This window comes from Mollisia scopiformis (assembly GCF_001500285.1).
Source record: "Mollisia scopiformis unplaced genomic scaffold LY89scaffold_2, whole genome shotgun sequence".
NCBI lineage: Eukaryota > Fungi > Ascomycota > Leotiomycetes > Helotiales > Mollisiaceae > Mollisia > Mollisia scopiformis.
Genome location: NW_017263582.1, coordinates 978,964 through 992,243, shown reverse-complemented (window position 1 = coordinate 992,243; position 13,280 = coordinate 978,964). Strand labels below are relative to the sequence as shown.

General features: G+C 46.9%; 8 protein-coding genes across 8 annotated transcripts; 4 read left to right on the top strand and 4 right to left on the bottom strand.

The window, feature by feature from the left end:
• Positions 1 to 2: 2 nt before the first annotated feature.
• On the bottom strand, positions 3 to 551 carry LY89DRAFT_728060 (uncharacterized protein; the record flags this gene model as incomplete). Its single annotated transcript, XM_018219227.1, has 1 exon — positions 3 to 551. The coding sequence occupies one exon, from the start codon at positions 549 to 551 to the stop codon at positions 3 to 5; it is 549 nt and encodes a 182-aa protein (XP_018077654.1).
• Positions 552 to 873: 322 nt separating this feature from the next.
• LY89DRAFT_663749 (uncharacterized protein) lies at positions 874 to 2,313 on the bottom strand (the record flags this gene model as incomplete). Its single annotated transcript, XM_018212722.1, has 2 exons — positions 874 to 1,131; positions 1,729 to 2,313. 2 exons carry the CDS (start codon positions 2,311 to 2,313, stop codon positions 874 to 876), a joined length of 843 nt encoding a protein of 280 aa, XP_018077653.1.
• A 254-nt stretch (positions 2,314 to 2,567) lies between these two features.
• Positions 2,568 to 3,635, bottom strand: LY89DRAFT_178432 (Mpv17/PMP22 family protein). The gene is made up of 2 exons (XM_018205595.1): positions 3,431 to 3,635; positions 2,568 to 3,380 (listed from the first exon to the last, which is right to left on the bottom strand). Exons 1-2 carry the CDS (start codon positions 3,524 to 3,526, stop codon positions 2,823 to 2,825), a joined length of 654 nt encoding a protein of 217 aa, XP_018077652.1. The 5' UTR covers positions 3,527 to 3,635; the 3' UTR covers positions 2,568 to 2,822.
• Positions 3,636 to 4,734: 1,099 nt separating this feature from the next.
• Positions 4,735 to 5,085, top strand: LY89DRAFT_178423 (uncharacterized protein). Its single transcript, XM_018205594.1, has one exon. The coding sequence runs from the start codon at positions 4,804 to 4,806 to the stop codon at positions 5,029 to 5,031; it is 228 nt and encodes a 75-aa protein (XP_018077651.1). The 5' UTR covers positions 4,735 to 4,803; the 3' UTR covers positions 5,032 to 5,085.
• A 973-nt stretch (positions 5,086 to 6,058) lies between these two features.
• On the top strand, positions 6,059 to 7,592 carry LY89DRAFT_777073 (uncharacterized protein). Its single transcript, XM_018222106.1, has 2 exons — positions 6,059 to 6,345; positions 6,500 to 7,592. The coding sequence occupies exons 1-2, from the start codon at positions 6,100 to 6,102 to the stop codon at positions 7,235 to 7,237; spliced, it is 984 nt and encodes a 327-aa protein (XP_018077650.1). The 5' UTR covers positions 6,059 to 6,099; the 3' UTR covers positions 7,238 to 7,592.
• LY89DRAFT_680069 (uncharacterized protein) lies at positions 7,283 to 8,442 on the bottom strand. Its single transcript, XM_018214001.1, has 2 exons — positions 8,271 to 8,442; positions 7,283 to 8,220 (listed from the first exon to the last, which is right to left on the bottom strand). The coding sequence occupies exons 1-2, from the start codon at positions 8,374 to 8,376 to the stop codon at positions 7,445 to 7,447; spliced, it is 882 nt and encodes a 293-aa protein (XP_018077649.1). The 5' UTR covers positions 8,377 to 8,442; the 3' UTR covers positions 7,283 to 7,444.
• A 684-nt stretch (positions 8,443 to 9,126) lies between these two features.
• LY89DRAFT_635545 (flavin-binding monooxygenase-like protein) lies at positions 9,127 to 11,176 on the top strand (the record flags this gene model as incomplete). Its single annotated transcript, XM_018211450.1, has 6 exons — positions 9,127 to 9,299; positions 9,350 to 9,469; positions 9,518 to 10,236; positions 10,281 to 10,760; positions 10,806 to 10,923; positions 10,968 to 11,176. The coding sequence occupies 6 exons, from the start codon at positions 9,127 to 9,129 to the stop codon at positions 11,119 to 11,121; spliced, it is 1,764 nt and encodes a 587-aa protein (XP_018077648.1). The 3' UTR covers positions 11,122 to 11,176.
• Positions 11,177 to 11,980: 804 nt separating this feature from the next.
• On the top strand, positions 11,981 to 13,280 carry LY89DRAFT_703845 (putative endo-beta-1,4-glucanase B; the record flags this gene model as incomplete). Its single annotated transcript, XM_018217348.1, has 4 exons — positions 11,981 to 12,162; positions 12,215 to 12,258; positions 12,310 to 12,691; positions 12,751 to 13,280. The coding sequence occupies 4 exons, from the start codon at positions 11,981 to 11,983 to the stop codon at positions 13,142 to 13,144; spliced, it is 1,002 nt and encodes a 333-aa protein (XP_018077647.1). The 3' UTR covers positions 13,145 to 13,280.

Genomic DNA, 13,280 nt, shown 5'->3' with positions numbered 1-13,280 from the left:
TTTCATACGAAGAGAGCACGCTGCTCCTCAGCCTCTCGATGAGCAAGAGTCGAGTCTGTCGCGTGCTGTAAAGCACGTAGGGACTTCCAATGTTGGAATTGCTCTTCCGTCATGGCGACTATGACAGCGTCCTTGCGCATACTGAGACCTGGCTCACGCCAGTATATTCCCGGCATGTTACCCTTCTCATTTTCGAGTTCTGAAAGATCAAATTCCGTGTAGGACGTTGCTCCATTCAGCGCATCCTCGAGGACTTGAGTCCAATGCTGGAATTGATTCTTGGTCATTCCTACCAGATCGAATCTGGTCTCGCCGAGAAGAGATTCTACGAGGAATGTCTTCGGGAAGGCCCTGTATGGACCCCGGTGTCGACGTAGATGGTCGAGCTGGAAGCTGGTAAGACGGGACTTGCGGGATGCTTCGCCAGCACGAGTGCTGCGAAGGATTCCACCCCGAGCCATTGTCAACTTTGGCTTGTGCTCTCTCCGTGGAGTGGAGGTTTCTTTGGTTGCCATGGTGGAGGCACCACTGTTTCTTGTATGTGTAGACATGTTGAAGAGTTGTGGAAAGATTTGCTTTGAGGAGGTTGCTTTGAGTTGAGTTGGTTTCAGAATGCGTTGATGTTGATGCTGATGCTGATATGAGTATGAATTTCTCCATCGCCTTATAGATTTCCAGTTCGCATTGTTTCTACAATTCTTGCCTCGATTTTCGAGTAGACGCTGTTTATGTACTCTGTTTCGCTGCTGTTTTCCTGAATTCCGACGGCACAGAGGATTGTTCCATAGTTCCATACCGATTGTTCTTAAAAAGTCTTTATTCAAGCCATTTCCTCCTCAACCCTCCAGAATCTACGAACGCTCGAGAGCGGAACTACACTTCTACATCCAAATTATCCCCTTCCACCTCCTTCACATTCCCAACCCCCAAAACCCCTTTTTCGCAACAGCGCACAACCTCTTCCTCAACAAACCCTGCGCACATGCGCACATGCGCCTTCGAACCCCGTACAAATTCCCTTCTGCATAACCTTTTCTTTCTTGAAATCCTTGCATTTCTGATATCCATCTTTCTCCTCATATCGAGGGCATTTTTCGACCTCGGGAATGACACACTCGCAGTCGGTATAGACTGTGTTGGTGAGTATGCACATCTTCGTTATCGCTTGGATGAGGGTCGGTGGAGAGCCATGCTTGGGGGTTTCTTAAATTAGAATAAGAGATCGGTGCTTTTGGGAGTTCTTTGAGTCATGGAATTTCTCTTTGGGGATGAATTCCTTTGTTAGAATCACCGTTAATGGTAAGTCTACCTCATCATGACAGAATTGCGAGTCATTTGTTAATCTAGCAAACGGGTTTTGAGCCACTCAGAGTTTCAGAACCGTTGTCGTTGCATGTCACAATATGTAGACAAGTATTAAGGCAATCCCATTCTGCAAGCGTCATAAGTGAAACGACGCCTCTTGGAGCGAATGAGTGTTGAAGCCATATAGGCACTTCACAGCTTCGTTGTAGTGGTGAAAGGTGAAAGGCACATGGGCGATGTAATGGATCTCTCTAAGAAAGGAAGGCAAGCCTAGAATCCATGTTGACTCTCAACAAATGAAACCCTCATGGTTGGATAAAGGATCTCGAATTTAGAGTTTTGCACACTAAGTCTACCTCTCCCTGCTTATCCTGCTTAAGGACAGGACTCATACTGCCCTCTCAACGATCCATCTGGACACACCTTCCGGTCACCATCTCCCTTGTCACCAAAAAGCGCCCTATTCAACTCAATCTCAATATCCCTTTCCAGCTCCTCGTTGGAGTCACTCCCGCCAATCAGACCTTCCAAATCCTGCTCTCCACCATGTTCCAAATTATCATCATCGATTTCCAATCCTGCAGCCGTAGATGGCGAGTTACCAGGTAACTCCGAATCCTCTTCTCCCTCGGCCATATACCCGGTATACGAAGTCCAAGGTCTCGGCCAGAATTTCTCTGATTGATCTTCTCCTTCCATTTCCTCTCCTATTTTCCTCTTCTTCCATTCGGAAAATAGAGGAGGATCGGGCTTTGGTTGTGTTTCGCCCCATGTAGCATTTGGGGTCGTAAGAGTCGACCATGGAGTACTTGACATGATGTCTGTTTCCGCTGATTCGGGAATTGATTGTAGCTTGTCTAGCGCTTGGGTGATGTTGAACATGTTGTCTTGGATATTTGATATGAGATGTTTGACGTATTCTACGTCGCAGCGAATACTCTCTAATGGTGTCAGAGGCGTTTGCGATTCGGCGTCGTAGCAGTCGGGATACACTAGTTCTGACTCCATTTGAAATTATGTAATAGAGATAGGATATGATTCTTGATAAGATTTCGTTCCAGGTATCTGGGAAGATATTATTTTCTGCATCTCGTGGGCTGGACCAATATCAATGACTTGCTGATCAAAAATGTTTCTTTGTGCTCGTAGTGCATAATGCGATTGTTGAATTCGTAGCATTGGTCTTTGTAAAAATTGTCTGCTCTGTCGGGTGCGGGTGGCAGTGCGCTTGCAGTGTGTTGGCCGTTTGCGGAATGTGGGAGTAGCGACACCAAAATGCTCAAAGCGTTCAAAACATGAAACGACGAACAGAATATCGCAAAGGAAAAATACATCGAGTATAGATCTATGTATGAAAACAGATGCGATGAACGCCCAGTGAACAGAAGCAGAACTCCGTAGACTCCACGCTCGTGGTACCCATCCAGGCACTGCCATCTATTCTAAACCCAACCAACATCTAGACCATGCACGCCCATAGTTCATCGTGAATCATATGTCCTTCCGTAGTCCACCTTCTATCCCTTTAAAAGACTCAAATAAATCCCCCACAGCAGTCCCGACAAGCTGCCTACAAGCGCTCTGCCCTCTACACTCTTGACCACAGCGAAATTCAGCAGACTGACAAACGGCCAGAGCGTCCACCCCGCCCTCACCATAGGCCAGAACTCCTCTTGCGCAGTAGCTATCGCATCTGCGTATCCTTCTCCTCTGAAGCCTGCGAAAGCAAGCGAAAATAGGAGCGTGTTGAGGGTTGCGCCTATTGTTTGGTCGAGGAGGAATTTTATGAGTGTGTTCTGGATGTGGAGTTTGGATTCGAGGATGGAGTGAGTCTTCTCTTCGCGGTCGAGCTCTTTTTCGTCGTTTTCGGATGCAGCATGAATGGCAGATGCAGATGGGACGAGGTAGTTCGAAGGAAATGTGCTTTCGAGGAATGATTGCCTGTATGAAGCTGTTAGAACAAGTGGGGAGGGTTGAAAAGGCGAGCGATTGTACCAGAGGAAGTTAGGGGGATTTGAGATCGCGTTGAAGAGTACGAATTGAAAAACAGGGACCCAGTTTATCGTATACGGTGCCTTCTTCTGTTAGCACGTTTTGCTATTGGGCGGTAGTAGCAGAGACGCACATTTGCTTTGTATGCTGTGATGAATTGCGCGATCAAATTGCTTGTCGCATTGAGCACGCAGCTCTGTATCGTAGTCTTCACGATCGGAGAAGACATTTGGTAGGGTCGCAAGATTTCCTCGAGGTAGTTGTAGAGGAAAGACAGCCGTCAACTCAACTCGAAGAAGAGGTACGGTGAGGTGCGTTGGCACGATGAAGTTGCACGTAGCAAACTGAAGTGTAGGGACTTGCAGTGACGTCGGAAAACAGGGGTCTCTCGGCTAACGGTAGGGGGTTGACGCGAACCTCACTTCCGATGAAACCAAACCTTTCGTCCTTACCCTCACAAAGTACCTATCATCAGTATGATAAGTCTTTCGATTTTGCAAGTATATCCTGATAGTCGTAGACTCAAGATTAAGGTCGAATCAGAGACGCAACATGCAGAAAAAACCAGAAGGAATGAAGTATATCACTCTATCTCAACATATTCGACAGATGGTTCTGTGATTAATGTACATCTTGTGGATTATATTCCCTTAACTGTGGGAGCCCATCCACAAATCTCCAAATTGCGAGAGGTGGATCCAGAATAGAACGCAAAGTCGGACAGCATGAGAAGATAGAGGACAGGATCATGTCTCGAATACCTGCAGAATAGACTAATGTACGCTCTCATCTTAAGGAACCGTCTCGGATCCTGAACCAAGGAGCTACAAGAAGAACAACTTCAAGTGAACTGTTCTTCAGACGAATACTCTGGTATCTATAAGCTCTCTTCCAAGATCAGACATTTCCAGCATTGCAAGCTACCTTCTTCCTAACAAACTTTCAGTGCTTGACATATTCGAACTCATCTACCATATATCTCAAGAATTCACACTTACCAAGCTGAAAGAATAAGCTACAAGATCTGCCGTCTTTATCTATCCCCACCTAGTTCTCTTACAGGAATCATCATTTTGTCAAAGCAACAAGGATATTGCAAGTGAATGCCTCACCTTCCACTTCGCCGTGTTCGGAATTATTCACTTGCTTCTGTAATCGGGAAGTGCAGTACAATGGGCAAGTCACTTAGCAGAGCCCCTGAAACGCCTGACTAATCTGCATCCAGCTTCATCGTACAGAGCCGATGCTTCTATCCACTCCATTACACGATTAGAAGGCGCTGAGAACCGTGCTTGGAATGGGTATGTGCTTGCACGTCAAGCAGATCGTGCTGGACAGAGGAACACAATTTTCACAACACTTATGCCACGCCATGCCTCCTTGCATCAAGAATGGATAGCACAGCAGAACGAAGTTACACGCCTAGACGGAGAGCTTGTAAGAGCAAGGCTGAGCTACAATGCAGCTTTAGCAGAAGCATCGGGGTTACCAGAAGATATTGGAAGCATGCAACATTTAGCAAGTACCATCGCAAACTTCATCCAGGTCCAGAACAATCTCGAAGAAGCAAGATCGGAAGTAGCACGGATGCAAAACGAGTTGGAACTTTCCAACACCTACATTGTTCGGCTGATAAGTGACCAAGCGGTTGCTGCCCACGTTGTTGAGCTTTACAGCGCGGCTGAACAAATCAGACGTGAGGGAGATGCTCGGGTATGTGATAGTCTATGCTAAAATATTCTTAGTGTTCTAACAGCAGTAGTGGAACGCAACGATAGCACTGTGGAGTAGCTGGTCGGCAGCGGATCGTGTCTACCACTTTGAAATTGGAGCCTTCGACTCGGAATATTCTGGTTCAGTCCCTCCAACAGTAACTCGGCGAACGAACTACTACAGGCATATGCAGAAGTCCATCCTCAGTACGAGCTCTCAAATTATGGACTCCTCGAAGCGGTGGTTAGCTGGGTCATGATCAGAGATGGAAAACCAACGGACTCTCCTTGGTGGCCATCAATTGCGGTTATGCGTGAGACTGAACCTCAAAGAACACGAAGTAGAGCAGCCGCTACATCGACACTTGCGACTTAGTCCGCTTTCATTGTCCCGGAATCTCTGGAACAATGATTTTTTCTTTTGCATTATCCCCTTTCTTTTCATAACACCTCACACCACCGACAACGCGTTTCCAAGACAGCTTTGGGCCACACTCAGAGCGATTCAAGTACGTGCTTTTCAGTTTAGGTATGGCACCAGGAATCGATTTCTCAGCTTATACAAAACAAAGTAATACGTCGGTCAGGATGGATAGATAAGAACCACCCGATCTCTAGCAGCATAGACTAGGTATACTGCACGTATTATTTCCCCAGGTAGTGCAGATCTTATCACAAATTCAATAATTCCCGAGATTTTCTGCATTTTGTGCCATACTGACACTGCACCATCCAAAGTGGCATTCCTTGTTACTTGCTAAGTACAGCTGAGAACGGGAGAAGAATAGAAAGGTCACCGGTTGTGAGGCTCTTACCTTGTGAAAAGAATATATCGTCTCTCTCACACGACTCATCCCAGCAGTTCACACTTGCTTGCAATCTCACAGAAGTACCAAGAAGATTCCTTATTGCTTTTATCAAAAGCTAGAGCCTAAGGAGGCTATCAAATCGTCAAATCAAACGGAAGATCCACAAGCATCACGTGAAGAGGCGTCGCACAAGAGAGGACCTCGCGTTTTCTAGCCAAGCTTCTCTTCAAACGATTTCCCCAAGGATTCTAGCTTCCAGCTAATCGACTCTCCAGCTCAACATGGCATCAAACGAAGACAAATCCCAACACCTCTTCGAGGAATTTGCAGACCAGGCTATAGTCCAGATACCGTCGAACATCCTCACTCAGCTCGTCACCTCCGTGAACAAGCTCAAGGCAGATGTATCAACTCTGCGACATGAGAACAGCTCTCTTGTCAATCAAGTGCAAGATCTTAGAGATGAATTACGAGGTGTCACCCACTCTCCGTTTTCTAAGCTTCCTCGCGAGATCCGCAGATTGATAGTAAGCACAAGCTCTTTTGTTCATGATCCTGAATAGCTATCGAATTTATTCTATTTAGCTCTCGAGGAACCTTGTATCTTTTCTTTTTCCTTTTTTGAATCTTTTGTTTTCTTTGGGACATTTACAGAGTTGGCCGGATGCTAACTTTCTGTAGTGGAAATTTGCGATGATGGCTCCCCAAGTGCATATCATAGGATCACCAAGCCACAAACAGAGCCGAGTCAATATCGTCATGCAAGCTTGCAAAGAAGCACGGGAGGAGGGCTTGCGGTTGAAGCTCCCTTATTATCGATACACTTGTGGCGCCCCTCGTGGTGTCCTCACATCTCTCGAGTATTATGTGAACTGGGACGTAGATACGTTTTGGGTTCCCGATATCCAGTTGCCAGTGGAGATAGTCTGTTCCCGCTGTGAGCCGGTGTGGAACGAGTCGCCTTTGAGCCCATGTGCGCAACCAAGGCTCATCCATCACTGTTTATGCCGACCAAAACACGGGCTTTACGCACTCGCGATGAACGCCTCCAGATGGGGCGAACCTGGACAAACAGATTTCTTCACAGGAAGAGCTATACATACGCCAGTGGCAGACCTCGCAAACTATTACAGTATCCAGAAGCTATACATTGTAATAAACTATACTGAGCCTCTCACTTGCAGAAACATCGCGTTTGTGGAACCCACGAAGCAAGGTCCTACACTCGGTGAGGATGTCTCAACCACGACTTGGCATGCAATGGCCGAAGAGAAAATGGCGCTCTTAGAGGCCTATAAAGCACGCAAAATACTCGAAAGACAGGCCAAGCTAGACGCCGGTGAGCGGGTATATAGCTTCGACGATTTCGCCAATTGGAAAGTTCCCTCTATAGAGTATGTGGAACATGCACCTGCATAGGAAGGGAAATGAAGGACAGAAGAACATGAAAAGTATTGCTTGAGACAACAGCATGAAAAAAAGAATGCCACGATCTAGGACTTTCTGTAGTTTTCTCTCTCATATGGCTCATGAATGGCACGCCGATCTATGTGCATCAAGTGAATCCCCAGCCTGTGAACGTCGTGCATCTCAGCACAAATCCGACACCAAATACATAAACACATTTTATTCCTCCTCACTCTCATCACTCTCATTCGCATCCAGCGCCTTTTCCAATTCTGCTTCTAATTCATCCTCAATATCCTCATCACTCATACCCCCAACATTGCCTGCTGGACTAGGTAATTTCAAATGATCCACATCTTGATTCCTCTCTCTTTCATCCTCGTATTCTTCTCCTTCTGCATCCTCGTCTTCGTCGCTGACATCCTCACTGACATTCCTATGAAATACCGGCGTTGAATTATATGCTTGGCTGTTATTCGCACTCGGTCTTGAAGCAGGTGCATCGGGGTATTCAATCGTAAGCCCATCATCACTATCCTTTTCTGGTTCAGGCGTAGGTTCTCGTGGAGGGGGTGCTGGTTTCGCTGCCTTCTTCGGCTTCTCAACTTTTTGCCTCGGTATGCTAGCTTTGGCTGTCGTAGATTTTGTAGCAGCAGCCTTCTTTCCGCCCTTTGAGGCTTTTCTTTGTGGTGCGGTCGTGGCAGCGGGCTTGGGCTCGGAGGGTTCAATTTGAGGGTATTGATCTCGAACATCTGAGGACCAAGGGGCGGAGACGAGGTTCATGTCGAAAGTAGAGTCTACTCGGTGGAGAACAAAGTGCTTCTTCATAGGGTCGAATATCAGGACATATTGGCCGTCTGCAGAGGTTCGGGATCCTTCGTAGGAATACATTTTTGAAGCATCTGTCAAAGTGAGGTCGTATCGTGAATCAGAATCAGACGAGGGTTGTAGGAGGGCGCTGGATGAGTCGGATGAGGTATCTGGTTTGTGATTGTCTGCAAAATTGTCAGCTTATACCCGCGAGAGAAAGCAGCAAGGCTCGTACATCGAATTCCCGTGTAGACATTCTTTGATGTTTTGCCCAGTAATGCGTCGCTGAGTACGATAGGATACTTCCCCGGCTTGTCGATATCGATCGTACCTGCTGCCATGATGTCGGTTTGTTTGCAGGCTGTTGAAGATTGAAACGAGCAGAGGTTGATGAGGCTGAAGCAAGATCACAAAGATGATTGTCGTTGTACAAAGATTACGCTAACTAACCTTACCCCAGATTTCGGCTATGGGTCCAAATTTAGCGTCGTACCCTGCTCTCGGTTGGATTGCTGACAAGTCATCCTGAGCATTCACGATATCCCCTTCCTTCATGTCTATGAGCATTCAAAGCGCGCAGTGTCACCCAAGGTCAACCAAGTGACCCAAAGTTTTCTTTGTACGCCGAACACCACAAGTGTCTGTTCCCGTCGTGTGCAACAGCCGAGCTGCCGTGTTTGCCAACGCCTAGTGGCGGGGTGATCGTCTTCAAGCGTACGGCAGCCAGTGAAATGCGAAGTTGATTGATCATGAAGAGGAGAGTCAGACTTGTGCCTCACCCGCCGCAAAATTGCCTCGACAGTGCTTAGTGCAACTTCGAAACTCAATGCGGGGTTCAAGAGGCCCTCGGCTTTGATGGCATCATCGAGGCCAGCGAGAGGACCAGAGCGAAAGAGCATAGCTTTTGTGATTGGTGTGTTCGGCAAATCTGACATGATTCCATTCTCTCTACAAACCACTGTACTCTCTTTAAGATTTCTCCTTTTCTTCTCATTTGACTTTTGACTTCCGTTTCTCCATCTTGTACTCATCTCTTCTCGAGGGTTTTGAGATCTTCACAGCACGGCAAGATGGCACCAGATATCTCTGGTATGACGGCCAACGGCTCTGAGACCCATAATGGCAACAATGATTCGGCAGAGGCATATCAGATTCCAGACATCACTTTTCGAGACCCAGGTAACCGCAGGCTCAAAGTGTTGACAATCGGTGCTGGTGTGTCGGGAATTATGATGGCCTACCTTATTCAGAAACAGTGTCAGAAGTAAGGGACCGCCTAGAGTCATCTTGAGCTCTTTTTCTGACGTCTAGCAGTGTTGAGCATGTCATCTATGAAAAGAACGAAGATATAGGAGGTACTTGGCTTGAGAATAGATACCCTGGAGCTGCTTGTGACGTACCGTCTCATGCATACACTTTCAACTTTGCAATGAAGTATGAATTTCCTGATTTTGTGGCTCTACATACTAAGAATCATTGCAGTCCAGACTGGCCACGATATGCAAGTCATTCGCCTGAAATCTTCAAGTACCTTGACAAAGTCTGCGAGACATTCGATCTGCGAAAATACATGACTTTCAACACAGAGGTCATTGGTTGCTACTGGAATGAGGAAGCAGGCCAGTGGACCGTAAAGCTTCGACAGACAAAACCCGGCTCGGAGCCAAGAGAGTTCGAGGAGAAGTGCGACTTGCTGCTTCATGCTACCGGGATCCTCAACAATTTCAAGTGGCCAGACATTGAAGGTTTGGAGAAGTTTAAGGGCAAAGTCGTCCATACCGCAAGATGGCCGAAGGACTACCAGAAAGAACAATGGAAGAACGAGTCGGTCGCAATCATTGGATCTGGGGCGTCTTCAATCCAGACGCTGCCGAATATGCAACCCTATGTCAAACATATCGATACATACGTGCGCACAGCCGTATGGTTTATCAATATCGCTGGCAATAACGGTGCTGGAGAAATCTATACCGAGGAGCAACGCAATGAGTTTCGTGCAGATACAGCAGCTCTGATGAAGCATGCAAAGTTTCTCGAAGATCAGATTAATGGTCTTTGGTCGATGTTCTTCACGGATAGCGACACTCAGAAGCAAGCGGCCGAGATGTTCGGTGCGCGCATGCGCGAATTCATCAAAGACGAGAGATTATTGAAAGGATTTACTCCTGAGTTCTCAATTGGCTGTCGCAGAATCACCCCTGGTACACACTCTTTCAAACACAAGGTTTCGTTCTAACTATTACAGGTGACCCGTATATGCGAGCAATTGAAGAACCTAATGTCGACGTTCATTTTGCAGCTGTCAACAAAATCACGGAAGATTCAGTCATCGACACTGATGGCTTAGAAAAGAAAGTGGACACGATTGTCTGCGCAACTGGTTTCAATGTCTCTTATCGTCCTCGCTTCCCTATCGTGGGTCAGAATGGAGTAGAGCTAGGTGAGAAGTGGAAGCTCTGTCCTGAGTCTTACCTTGGGATCACCATTCCTGACATGCCCAACTTCGTCACATTCATTGGACCGACATGGCCTGTGGAGAATGGTTCAGTGATGGGTCCATTGGGCTATGTTGGAGAATATGCGATTAAATTCATCAAAAAGATGCAGAATGAATTTATCAAATCGATCGTCCCGAAGCAAGATATTACAGATCTTTTCAATGCCCATACACAGGAATTCATCAAGCATACAGTGTGGTCGAGCAACTGCAGAGCTTGGTACAGAAGTGAGTGCCTCGCATGACTCCTCTGGAAGTCACTGACCTGGACAGACAACGAGACTGGTCGCGTCAATGCTGTATATCCAGGCAGCTCTTTGCATTATTGTCAGGTCATCGAAGAGCCAAGATACGAAGACTATAATATCACATACCAAAACAAACTCAATCCGTAAGTCTGCTTGCTTTTTGCTATATCGCGTGCTAATCTTTCAGATGGGCGTTCCTTGGGTTTGGATACACAATAGAAAACCGGAAATTCGGTATCGAAGAAGTCGACTGTTCTCCATATCTTTCAGAAGACAAGATAGACCCAAAGTGGATGGAAGAAGTGATCAAGAAAGGGGCTTTGGTCGTTGATCGGGCATAACCATTTCACGGCAGCGTTAGGTATACAATACTGTACGATCTCGGCCAGTCCTTCAACGCGTTCCAGTACACTATTTGCCTGGAAGGCCCGCAGTGCCGTTTTTTATGCAACTTTTTCTTTATCATCAAAGTCACCCCGCATTGCCGGAGTTGTTGCCGAGAGGCAGGTACGATGCGGGCGCCAAGTAACGGAGGCACCACCTCCGAATACCACTTCGGACGATTGAGACCAGCGAGTGCCGGGGTGAGATTGATAGTGAAAGCTGATGAGTTTATATTAATCAGATGGATAAACTTTCCGTTGTGTACCATTTCTTTGCGCCTGTGCCATAGAACCATTGACCATTTGATGGCCATCGCAAAGTATGCGAGTTGATTTGCCTCGGTCATCGATCTTTTGGTGTTCACTGATGAGTAAGGTTCACACATAGAATCAACAAGGTCCTTCCAATTTTGGACCTTTGGAAGCCCTCGACCACACTCAATTGACTCGGCAATCTGGCTGTTTCATGTTTAGTCCAAATGTGGGGGAATATCCCGCGATGGCTTGACCCAGCGAGAAGTTTACTCCGCATCTGGTTTCCCCTGTCTTCCACTCCAATTGCTAGATGTTCCTGGTCGAGGTCAGCGGGACGAGATGATCCAAGCATGCCAAGCCAGTACATTGAGTGTCCTGACAAGCATTGATGTTCCGCATGGAAAATCTCCAGATGTTGATATTAAATTTCTGATTTTGCTTTAACAATATTGCCATCGGATGGCTATAAGTATGACCAGCATCTCCATTTCATGTGCGGTTCTGCACTCCGCCAGAGACTTTCAACTGTTCCTTTTGACTGGTTCTTTCTCAGTCGTTCATCATGCGTTTCGGTGATTTATTCCTCGTTGCCAGCACAGTTGTGCTTGCCGTTGCTGCTCCCACAGCTGAGAAGAAGAAACGAGCCAAGATCTTTCAATTCTTCGGTGTCAATGAATCGGGTGCTGAGTTTGGAAACACTGCCATTCCAGGCCGGGTAGACAAAGATTATACATGGCCACCAACGTGAGATCGCTCTTTCGAGAATTCCATTGACAGCGTCTGATATCCCAAACAGCTCGACTATTGATACTATGGTCGGCAAGGGCATGAATATATTCCGCAAGCAGATCCGTTAACCTAGTCGAGAAAGTCAAGTCTGATAAGAAACAGGTATTCCGATCATGATGGAACGAATCATCCCTACCAGCATGACTGGTACTACCAATGCAACCTACCAAGCAGGCCTCACAAACTACGTCAACTATATCACTTCTAAAGGAGCCTACGCAATTGTTGACCCCCATAACTTCGCACGATACAACGGCGCAGTGATTACCGATTATACCGGCTTCCAAGCATTCTGGAAGACTCTAGCTGGCCTCTTTGCAAGCAACAGCAAGGTCATCTTTGATTGTAACAATGAGCCCCATGACATGGGTTCTGCGAGCGTTCCGAACCTCATGCAAGCTTGTATCAACGGTGTGAGAGCTGCAGGTGCTACTTCTCAATATATCTTCGTTGAGGGAACTAGCTATAGCGGTGCTTGGACCTGGTTTGTTTCTCCTTTCATCGTGCAAAACGATCTCCTGAGCGATGCTAATCATTTACAAGGACAACATCAGGCAACACCAACCTCGCCTCTCTCACGGATCCCCAAAATATGATTGTCTACGAAATGCACCAATACCTCGACTCAGATGGATCTGGCACGTCGGCAAACTGCGTTTCAGCAACCATTGGATCTGAGAGAATCACTGCTGCAACGAATTGGCTCAAGACAAACAACAAGAAGGGAATCATCGGAGAGTTTGCTGGTGGGGCAAATGCGCAGTGCGAGAGTGCTGTGACAGACATGTTGACTTATATGGGCAAGAATACTGATGTTTGGCTTGGTGCTCTGTGGTGGGGAGGTGGACCATGGTGGGGAAACTACATCTATTCCATGGAACCACCGAGTGGTGTAGGCTATACGGATGTTTTGCCTAAGATACTGCCATTGATCTGAAAAGGAGAAGCGGGTATAGCGGGGGTAAGCAGAAAAGCTTTCGACGTAGAGTGGCCTCAATGCTGCCTTGTCAGAGCCTCATTTGCAGACAATGAAAGGTACATGAAGAAGCCAAGCAGGTTTTAGCTTACGAAAG

Coding starts and splice junctions, on each gene's coding strand:
- LY89DRAFT_178432 (XM_018205595.1), bottom strand. CDS start 3,526: ATGTCTTCTCCGATCGTGAAGACTACGATACAGAGCTGCGTGCTCAAT. Junction 3,381..3,430: donor TCACAGCATACAAAGCAAAT/GTGCGTCTCTGC, acceptor TAACAGAAGAAG/GCACCGTATACGATAAACTG.
- LY89DRAFT_178423 (XM_018205594.1), top strand. CDS start 4,804: ATGCAACATTTAGCAAGTACCATCGCAAACTTCATCCAGGTCCAGAAC.
- LY89DRAFT_777073 (XM_018222106.1), top strand. CDS start 6,100: ATGGCATCAAACGAAGACAAATCCCAACACCTCTTCGAGGAATTTGCA. Junction 6,346..6,499: donor GCGAGATCCGCAGATTGATA/GTAAGCACAAGC, acceptor AACTTTCTGTAG/TGGAAATTTGCGATGATGGC.
- LY89DRAFT_680069 (XM_018214001.1), bottom strand. CDS start 8,376: ATGGCAGCAGGTACGATCGATATCGACAAGCCGGGGAAGTATCCTATC. Junction 8,221..8,270: donor TGTCTACACGGGAATTCGAT/GTACGAGCCTTG, acceptor ACAATTTTGCAG/ACAATCACAAACCAGATACC.